Here is a 9,596-nt window from a genome sequence, read left to right as displayed (position 1 = left end):
CCAGCCCAAAACAGCCCCCAAAACCACCCCCAAAAAATCACCCCAAAACCCCCCAAAAAACCAGCCCAAAAACCCCCAAAAACAGCCCCAAACCACCATAAAATCTCCAAAATAACCACCCCAAAAAAACAGCCCAAAAGCCCCCCAAAAACAGCCCCCAAACCACCATAAAATCTCCAAAATAACCACCCCCAAACCAGCCCAAAACCCCCAAAAACCAGCCCAAAAACCCCCAAAAAACCAAAAACCCCCAAAAAACAGCCCCAAAACCACCATAAAATCTCCAAAATAACCACCCCAAAACTCCCCAAAAAGGCACCCCAAAACCAATCCAAAACCCCCCAAAAAATACTCCAAACCCAGCCCAAAACTACCCCAAAGACTGCCCAAAATTCCCCCAAAAAAACCACCCCAAAACCAGCCCAAAACACCCCAACAGAATGGCCAAAAACTCCCCTAAAAATAACCCAAAAACCAGCAAAAAACTCCCCTAAAAATAACCCCAAAACCAGCAAAAAACCCCCCAAAAAACCACCCCCAAACCCACCAAAAAAACCACCCCAAAACCCCCCAGAAAACCACCCCAAAACTTCCCAAACCCCCGCCAAAACCAGCCCCGAAGCCCCTCTAAAAAAAGACCCCAAAACCCCAGAAAACCACCCCAAAACCAAAGCAAATCCTGGGAGTTTTTTTGGGATTATTTTGCGTGATTTCGGGGTGGGTTTTTTTTGGGGAGGGATTTGGGTAAATCAAACCCTTCCCTGGCCGCATTTTGGGGGCAGTTTGTGGATTTCTGGGGGCCCCGTTGTGGGGGGAACCCGGGGCGCCCCAAAAGCCCGGAAATGACCCAAAATGCCCGGAAACGACCCCAAAACCGCACAGACGGCGTTCCCGCTGATCGACAGCATCGACCCGCACGGCTTCGTGTCCTACCGGCTCTTCCGCGACGCCACGCGCTACATGGACGGGCACCACGTCAAGGTGGGGGAAATCCCGGATTTGGGGTGAAAATCCCGGATTTTGGGTGGAAATCCCAGATTTTGGGTGAAAATCCCAGATTTTGGGTGCAAATCCCAGATTTGGGGTGCAAATCCCAGATTTTGGTGTGCAAATCCCAGATTTGGGGTGCAAATCCCAGATTTGGGGTGCAAATCCCAGATTTTGGGCGCAAATCCTGGATTTTGGGGTGAAAATCCCAGATTTGGGGTGAAAGTCCCGGATTTGGGGTGAAAATCCCAGATTTGGGCTGAAAATCACAGATTTTGGGTGCAAATCCCGGATTTTGGGTGGAAATCCCAGATTTTGGGTGAAAATCCCGGATTTGGGGTGAAAACCCCGGATTTGGGTGAAAATCCCGGATTTTGGGTGAAAGTCCCGGATTTGGGGTGAAAATGCCGGATTTTGGGGTGAAAGTCCCGGATTTGGGGTGAAAATCCCAGATTTGGGGTGAAAATCCCAGATTTTGGGTGCAAATCCCAGATTTGGGGTGAGAATCCCGGATTTTGGGGTGAAAATCCCGGATTTGGGGTGAAAATCCCAGATTTGGGGTGAGAATCCCGGATTTTGGGGTGAAAATCCCGGATTTGGGGTGAAAATCCCAGATTTTGGGTGCAAATCCCAGATTTGGGGTGCAAATCCCAGATTTTGGGCGCAAATCCTGGATTTTGGGGTGAAAATCCCGGATTTGGGGTGAAAGTCCCGGATTTGGGGTGAAAGTCCCGGATTTGGGGTGCAAATCCCAGATTTGGGGTGAAAATCCCAGATTTGGGCTGAAAATCACAGATTTTGGGTGCAAATCCCGGATTTTGGGTGGAAATCCCAGATTTTGGGTGAAAATCACGGATTTTGGGGTGAAAATCCCGGATTTGGGGTGAAAATCATGGATTTTGGGTGAAAATCCCGGATTTGGGGTGAAAATGCCGGATTTTGGGGTGAAAGTCCCGGATTTGGGGTGAAAACCCCGGATTTGGGTGAAAATCCCGGATTTGGGGTGAAAGTCCCGGATTTGGGGTGAAAATCATGGATTTTGGGTGAAAATCCCAGATTTGGGGTGAGAATCCCGGATTTTGGGGTGAAAATCCCGGATTTTGGGGTGAAAATCACGGATTTTGGGTGAAAGTCCCGGATTTTGGGTGAAAATCCCAGATTTGGGGTGAGAATCCCGGATTTTGGGGTGAAAATCCCGGATTTTGGGTGAAAATCCCAGATTTTGGGTGCAAATCCCAGATTTGGGGTGCAAATGCCGGATTTGGGGTGAAAATCCCAGATTTGGGGTGAAAATCCCGGATTTTGGGTAAAAATCCCAGATTTTTGTGCGCAAATCCCAGATTTGGGGTGAAAATCCCAGATTTGGGGTGCAAATCCCAGATTTTGGGCGCAAATCCTGGATTTTGGGGTGAAAATCCCAGATTTGGGGTGAAAATCACAGATTTTGGGTGCAAATCCCGGATTTTGGGTGGAAATCCCGGATTTTGGGGTGAAAATCACGGATTTTGGTTGAAAATCCCAGATTTTGGGTGCAAATCCCAGATTTGGGGTGCAAATGCTGGATTTGGGGTGAAAATCCCAGATTTGGGGTGAAAATCCCGGATTTGGGGTGAAAATCCCAGATTTGGGGTGAGAATCCCGGATTTTGGGTGAAAATCCCAGATTTGGGGTGCAAATCCCAGATTTGGGGTGCAAATCCCAGATTTTGGGCGCAAATCCTGGATTTTGGGGTGAAAATCCCAGATTTGGGGTGAAAATCCCGGATTTGGGGTGAAAACCCTGGATTTGGGTGAAAATCCCAGATTTGGGCTGAAAATCACAGATTTTGGGTGCAAATCCCGGATTTTGGGTGGAAATCCCAGATTTTGGGTGCAAATCCCAGATTTGGGGTGCAAATGCTGGATTTGGGGTGAAAATCCCAGATTTGGGGTGAGAATCCCGGATTTTGGGTGAAAATCCCAGATTTGGGGTGAAAATCCCAGATTTGGGCTGAAAATCACAGATTTTGGGTGCAAATCCCGGATTTTGGGTGGAAATCCCAGATTTTGGGTGAAAATCCCGGATTTGGGGTGAAAACCCCGGATTTGGGTGAAAATCCCGGATTTGGGGTGGGAATGCAGGATTTGGGGTGAAAATCCCGGATTTTGGGGTGAAAATCCCAGATTTGGGTGCAAATCCCCAATTTGGGTGAAAGTCCCAGATTTGGGGTGAAAATCCCGGGTTTTGGGTCGCCGCAGGACATCTCGTGCCTGAACCGGGACCCCGCGCGCGTGGTGGTCGTGGATTGGCGCCGGGACTCGTTCCGGCTGCAGCCGCACAACGGGCTGGCCCTGCCGCGCTGGGACGGCGGCTCCGACGACAGGGCGCTCTTGGACCTGGCCGCCTTCCTCAAGAGTGCGTGAAACGCCCCAAAACGTCCTGAAATAACCCAAAAATTCATTTAAACCCAGCCCAAATCCATCCACATCCACCCCAGACTCACCCAGAGTTAACCCAGATTCACCCAAACCCAACGAAATCCACCCAAAATCCACCCAGATTCATCCAAATCCACCCAAAATCCATCCAGACCCCAACGGTCGTGAAGGACAGGGCGCTCTTGGACCTGGCCGCCTTCCTCAAGAGTGCGAGAAACGCCCCAAAAATGTCCTGAAATAACCCAAAAATTCATTTAAACCCAGCCCAAAGTCACCCAGATTGACCCAAACCCGCCCAAACACAGCCAGAACTCACCAAAATCCATTCAAACCACTCAAAATCCCTGAAATTCCCCCCAAATCCACCTGAAATCCACCCCAAATCCCCCTCAAGCCCACCCCAAATCCCCTAACCCCCCCCCAATCCCCAAATTTAAGCCCCAAATCCTCACCTGGGGCCCCAATTCCTGGGCAAATCCCCAAATTCCCCCCCAAATCCCCAAATTTCACCTGAAATCCCCGAATTCCACCCCAAATCCCCGAATTTTGCCCCAAATCCCCGAATTTTGCCCCAAATCCCCGAATTCTGCCCCAAATCCCCGCCATCGCGCTCAGCGGGGTCGATGACGTGCGCTCGGTGCTGCAGAATTATTCCCACGAGGACGATCCCCTGGCGGCGTTCCCGGCGCCGAACGCGCCTCGAGGAGGTGAGGGCACAAAAACACACCTGGGCACACCTGGGGGTTACCTGGGCACACCTGGGCACACCTGGGGATCCCCTGGCGGTGTTCCAGCGATGCTGGACACACCTGGAGGAGGTGAGGGCACAAAAACACACCTGGGCACGCCTGGGGGTTACCTGGGCACACCTGTCTCACCTGTCCCCCCTTCGCAGGAGGAGCAGCAGTGCCTGGCCGGGCTGACAGGGGTTGGGCACACCTGGGGGGTACCTGGGGGTTACCTGGGCACACCTGGGCACGCCCAAAAACACACCTGGGCACACCTGGGGTTACCTGGGCACACCTGGGCACACTTGGGGTTACCTGGGCACACCTGGGGTTACCTGGGCACACCTGTCTCACCTGCAGGAGGAGCAGCAGCGCCTGGCCGAGCTGGCCCAGGGCAAGAAGCCGCCCGGGGCCTTCCTGGGCTCGCTCGCCGGGCGCCTCTGGCCGCGCTCCAAGCAGCAGTGACGTCATCGGTGACGTCATCAGTGACCTCATCGCCCGCGGGACAGCGACCGGGGGGGAGGAGGGGACCCGGACTTCCCCCTCCCCTCCCCCACCCCGGAATTCCCGGGGGGGGCCGTGGGGAGGGGAGGATTTGGGGGGGGTCCGGGGGGTCCCGGCCCCGTTTTGGGGCGAATAAAGGCGGAAATGGAGCTCGGGAGTGCGGGGCTGCGGTTTGGGGGGGAATCCCCCTTTTTTGGGGCCGAATCCCCCTTTTTGGGGAGAGTTTGGGGCCGAATCCCTCGGGGTTGGGAGGTTTGGGGCTGAATCCCAATTTTTGGGAAGTTTGGGGCTGAATTCCCCTGTTTGGGGAGGTTTTGGGGTGGAATTCCCCTTTTTGGGGCCGAATCCCCTTTTCGGGGTGGGTTTGAGGCTGAATCCCCATTTTTGGGAAGTTTAGGGCTGAATTCCCCTTTTTGGGGGGGTTTTGGGGCCAAATCTCACGGTTTGGGGAGGTTTTGGGGTGGAATTCCCCTTTTTTGGGAAGTTTGGGGCTGAACTCCCTTTTTTGGGGCCGAATCCCGCGGGTTTGGGAGCGTTTGGGGCTGAATCGCCCTTTTCGCGGAGGTTTTGGGGGCGAATCGCCCTTTTTGGGGTGGGTTTGGGTCCCAATCTCCTTTTGGGGGTTGGGGGCGTGGTTCTGCCCCAGTGGGCGTGGTTATTGATCAGTGGGCGGGGCCTTGTCCCCTTAAATGGGTCTGGGGGCGCCGCTGGGCTCAGAGGCCGCCGCGCCCCGGGCCCGGCCATGCCGCCCCTCCCCCTCCTGCCCTTCCTCCTCCTCCTCCTCCTCCTCGGCCCCGCCCCGGTGAGGGGGGGCGGGAATTGGGGGGGGTCCCGGGGGGGTTTTGGGGAGATTTGGGGGGTCCTGGGGGATTTGGGGTCTCCGGGGGATTTTGGGGCTGCTGGAGGAATTTTGCGGTCTCAGGGGATTTGGGGTGTCTGGGGAGGATTTTGGGGGTCCCGGGTGTAATTTCGGGGTAATTCTGGGTGATTTTGGGGTAATTTTGGGGGTAATTTTGGGGTCATTTCGGGCGATATTTTGCGGTGATCTCGGGCGATATTTTGGGGTGATTTCGGGCGATATTTCGGGGTGATTTGGGGTCATTCCGGGCGATATTTTGGGGTCATTTCGGGGTGATTTCAGGTGATATTTTGGGGTCATTCCGGGCGATATTTTGGGGTCATTTCGGGGTGATTTCAGGTGATATTTTGGGGTCATTCCGGGCGATATTTTGGGGTGATTTCGGGTGATTTCGGGCTCTCCCAGGGCCGCCCCTCGGGGGTGCTGGAGCTGCGCGTGCTCTCGGCGCGGGGGTCCCGGGGGTCCCTGCGGGGCCCCTCCCCCCCCCGCGTGCCGCCTCCAGTTCCGGCTGTGCCTGCGCCCCCCCGGGGGGAGGGGCTGCAGCCTGGGGGTCGCTCAGAGCCCCCCCGGGCCCCCCCCCGCGCCCGGAGCCCCCCGCACGCTGCGGCTGCCGCTGGCCTTCCCCTGGCCGGTGAGACCCCCCCCGGAATGAGAGACCCCCCCCGGAATGCGGGACCCCCCCCCGGAATGAGAGACCCCCGAAATCCGGGACCCCCAAAATGAGAGAGACCCCCGGAATGAGAGACCCCCGGAATGCGGGCCCCCGAAATCCCTGACCCGCTCCTCAAAGCCGAGACCCCCCCCAAAATCCCAGACCCCTCCCCAAATTCGCCGCGCCCCCCAAACCGACACCGTCCCCAAATCCGAGGGCCCCCCTAAAATCCCAGGCCCCCCCGAAATTGAACCCCCCCCGCCCAAATGCGAGACCTCCAAATCTGGGCCCCTCCTCAAATGCGAGACCCCCCCAGTCCGAGCCCCCTCCCCAATTTCTCCGCCCCCCCCAGGGCAGCGTCTCGCTCGTGGTCGAGTCCTGGCGGCTGCAGGAGAGCGGAGCCCCCGGTGAGGGGGGCGGGGGGCTCGGGGGGGAAATTTGGGGTCTCATGGGGGGAAATTTGGGATTTGGGGGTTGGGGGAAAAGTTTGGGGTCTCATGGGGGGAAATTTGGGGTCTTGGGGTGAAATTTGGGATTTGGGGGAAAAGTTTGGGGTCTCATGGGGGGAAATTTGGGGTTTAGGGGGGGAAATTTGGGGTTTGGGGCAGATTTTGGGGGACTTGGGGGGAAATTTGGGGTTTGGTGGGGAAATTTGGGTTCAGTGAGTGAAATTTGGGGACAAACCCGTCGGTTTTGTGCTGGGGACAAACGGGGATTTTGGGGGTGAATTGGGTCTGGGGGGTCCGGGGTCCCGGCCGTGCTGACCCCGCCCCCTCCCCCCCTCCCCCCCCGTTCCAGGGCCCCCCCTGCGCCTCGTGTCCCGCGCGGAGTCGCGGCCGCGCCTGAGCCCGGGGGCCCTGGCGGGGGGGGGCGGGGGGTGGGCTGCGCTTCGGGGCGCGCCTGCGCTGCCCCTCCCCCCGCTGCCCCCTGCGGCTGCCGGAGCCGCTGCTGCGCCCCCGTGAGTGACCCCAAACCCCCAAAATAACCCGAACCCCCCGGGACCCCCAAACCGAACCCCCAAAATAACCCGAACCCCCCGGGACCCCCCAAACCGAACCCCCCAAAATAACCTGAACCCCCGGGACCCCCAAACCGAACCCCCCCAATGTCCTCGAACCCCCCTGGGACCCCCAAACCAAACCCCCCAAATAACCCGAACCCCCCGGGGACCCCCCCCCGAACCCCTTCCCCCAAAATAACCCGAACCCCCGGGACCCCCAAACCGAACACTTCGGGGCCCCCACAGCGGGGTCGGGGGTCCCCTGACCCCCCCTCTGTCCCCTCAGGGGGGTGTCGGGGGGGTCCCTGCGCCCCCCACCCCAGCGCCTGCGGCACCGGCGGCGGCTGCGCGGTGAGTGGGACCCCCCGAGACCCCCCCAGACCCCCGGAACCCCCTCTCGACCCCCGGTCCCCCTAACGGCGCCGTCCCACAGGGGGTCCAGCAGCTGCACCTCCCCCACCGGGGCGGCCCAGAGCCGACCCCCGGAGCTCCGCCCCCGCCCCCGCTCCCACCGGGGGTCCCGGAGCCCCTCCCAAGGGTCCCAGAGCCCATCCCGGGGGTCCCGGGGTCCCAGAGCCCATCCCGGGGGTCCCGGGGGTCCCAGAGCCCATCCTGGGGGTCCCGGAGCCCCTCGTGGGGGTCTCAGCCCATCTCCCGGGGGTCCTCAGCTGCCCCGGGGGTCCCGGAGCCTCTTCAGGGGGTCCCGAGGGTCCCCGGTGCCATTCCCGGGGTCCCGAGGGTCCCCGTGGTCCATTCCCCGGGTCCCCTGTGAGCCCTCCAACGGGGGTCCTGGGGTCCCCCCTGTTCCCCGCCGGAGGTGCCCCTCCCCTGTGCCCCCGGGCCCCAACTTCGACGCCGCGGATCGGGTGAGCCCCCTGACCCTGACCCCCAAAACCCCCCGGGTACAGCTGCCCCCGCTGCCCCAAATTCCCCCTTAAACTCCCTAAAACCAAGCGATCGCTGGGTGAGCCCAGCTACTGCCTGAACGGTGAGAGCCCCAAAAACCCCCAAAAACCCCCAAACAAAACCCCAAACACACCCAAAATATCCCCCTAAAACCCCTAAAACCGCCGGGCGGATCGCTGCGAGCCCAGCTACTGCCTGAACGGTGAGAGCCCCAAAAACCCCTGAAAATAACCCAAAATATCCCCCCAAAAACCCCACTGCTGCCTGAACGGTGAGAGCCCAAAAACCCTGAAAATAACCCAAAATATCCCCCCATTTTCTCCTTATTTCCCCACCATTTTTCCCCTTTTTCAAGCCCCCCCATTTCCCTCTTATTTTCTCCCCGTTTCTCTCACTTTCCCCCCATTCCCCCATTTTCCCCCCATTTCCCCTTTGCTTTTCCCCCGTTTTCCCCCCCATTTTTCCCCCATTCCCCCCCATTCCCCATTTTTTCATTTCCCCGTTTTCCCTCTATTTTCCTCTCGCTTCTATTTTCTCTGCTTACTCCCTCATTTTCCCCATTTCTTGCTTTTCCCCATTTCCCCATTTCTCATTCTTCCCCATTCTCTATTCCCCATTTTTCGTTTCTCTATTTTCCCTCTATTTTCCCCTTCTTCTATTTCCCCGTTTCGCCGCAGGCGGCCAGTGCCGACTCGCAGGGGCGCTGCCCGGGCTTCTGCCGCTGCCCCGCTGGAGCCTTCTTTCGGCCGCCGCTACAGCACAACGCGACGACTGCAGCCTGAACCCGTGCGCTGCACGGCGGCATCGTGCCAGACGGCGCCAACGCCTTCACGTGCACGTGCACGCTGGGCTTCGCGGGCCTGCGCTGCCGCCGCCGCCGCTGCTGGCGCGTGCGCTAAGCTCAACCTGCAGGAGTACGGCGGCACGTGCTGGCCGCACTTTCGGCCCGTGTGTGCGTGCGCGCCGGGCTTCATGGGCGGCAGGCGCTTCGGGTGAGGAGCGCGCGGGGCGGGGCCGGGGGCGGCGCGCGTCACATGCGGCGCGGCCTCGGCGTTGTGCGCTCCCGCTGCTGCTGCTCGCGCCCGGCGTGGGGCTGGCCGTGGCCAGGAGGCGGCGAGGGGGCGGCAGGTGAGGGGTTGGGGGGGGGTTCAGGAGGTTTTGGGGCGGTTTGGGGTTGCTTTGGGGGTTTTGGGGTGCGGGGTTTGGGGGGTTCAGAGGTTTGGGGGCGGTTTTGGGGTGGCTTTGGGGCAGTTTGGGGTGCGGGGTTTGGGGTGCTGGTTTTGGGGGTGCGGGGTTTGGGGGGTTCAGGAGGTTTTGGGGCGGTTCTGGGGCGTTTGGGGGCGTTTTGGGGGCGCTGGGTTTAAAAGGGGTTTGGGGGTTTTGGAGCAGTCTGCGGTTCTGGGTTTGGGGAGCTTTTGGGGAAATTTAGAAGGTTTTGGGGCACTTTGGGGCAGTTTGGGTTTCACGGTTTTGAAGCAGTTTCAGGAATTTTGGGGCAGTTTGGGGTTCAGGCTCTGGGGGAAGGGTTTTGGGAGTTTTGGGG

At 59.0% G+C, this 9,596-nt stretch overlaps 2 protein-coding genes across 2 annotated transcripts; both read left to right on the top strand.

Annotated features, from left to right (window-relative positions):
- The first annotated feature begins 756 nt into the window (after positions 1 to 756).
- Positions 757 to 4,672, top strand: TIMM50 (translocase of inner mitochondrial membrane 50). Its single transcript, XM_030969571.1, is given in 5 exon segments — positions 757 to 981; positions 3,225 to 3,381; positions 4,007 to 4,085; positions 4,087 to 4,111; positions 4,493 to 4,672. Coding segments are annotated over 5 exon segments (495 nt in total). The 5' UTR covers positions 757 to 852; the 3' UTR covers positions 4,598 to 4,672.
- A 186-nt stretch (positions 4,673 to 4,858) lies between these two features.
- On the top strand, positions 4,859 to 9,045 carry LOC115915856 (nascent polypeptide-associated complex subunit alpha, muscle-specific form-like; the record flags this gene model as incomplete). Its single annotated transcript, XM_030969570.1, is given in 8 exon segments — positions 4,859 to 5,438; positions 5,901 to 6,126; positions 6,500 to 6,554; positions 6,946 to 7,105; positions 7,434 to 7,498; positions 8,731 to 8,846; positions 8,848 to 8,934; positions 8,936 to 9,045. Coding segments are annotated over 8 exon segments (932 nt in total), but the record flags the coding sequence as incomplete, so codon positions are not given.
- Positions 9,046 to 9,596: the final 551 nt, after the last annotated feature.

Source organism: Camarhynchus parvulus, unplaced genomic scaffold (genome assembly GCF_901933205.1).
Source record: "Camarhynchus parvulus unplaced genomic scaffold, STF_HiC, whole genome shotgun sequence".
NCBI classification, from domain to species: Eukaryota; Metazoa; Chordata; class Aves; order Passeriformes; family Thraupidae; genus Camarhynchus; species Camarhynchus parvulus.
The sequence above is the reverse complement of the archived record's forward strand: the minus strand, read 5'-3'. Positions and strand labels throughout refer to the sequence as shown.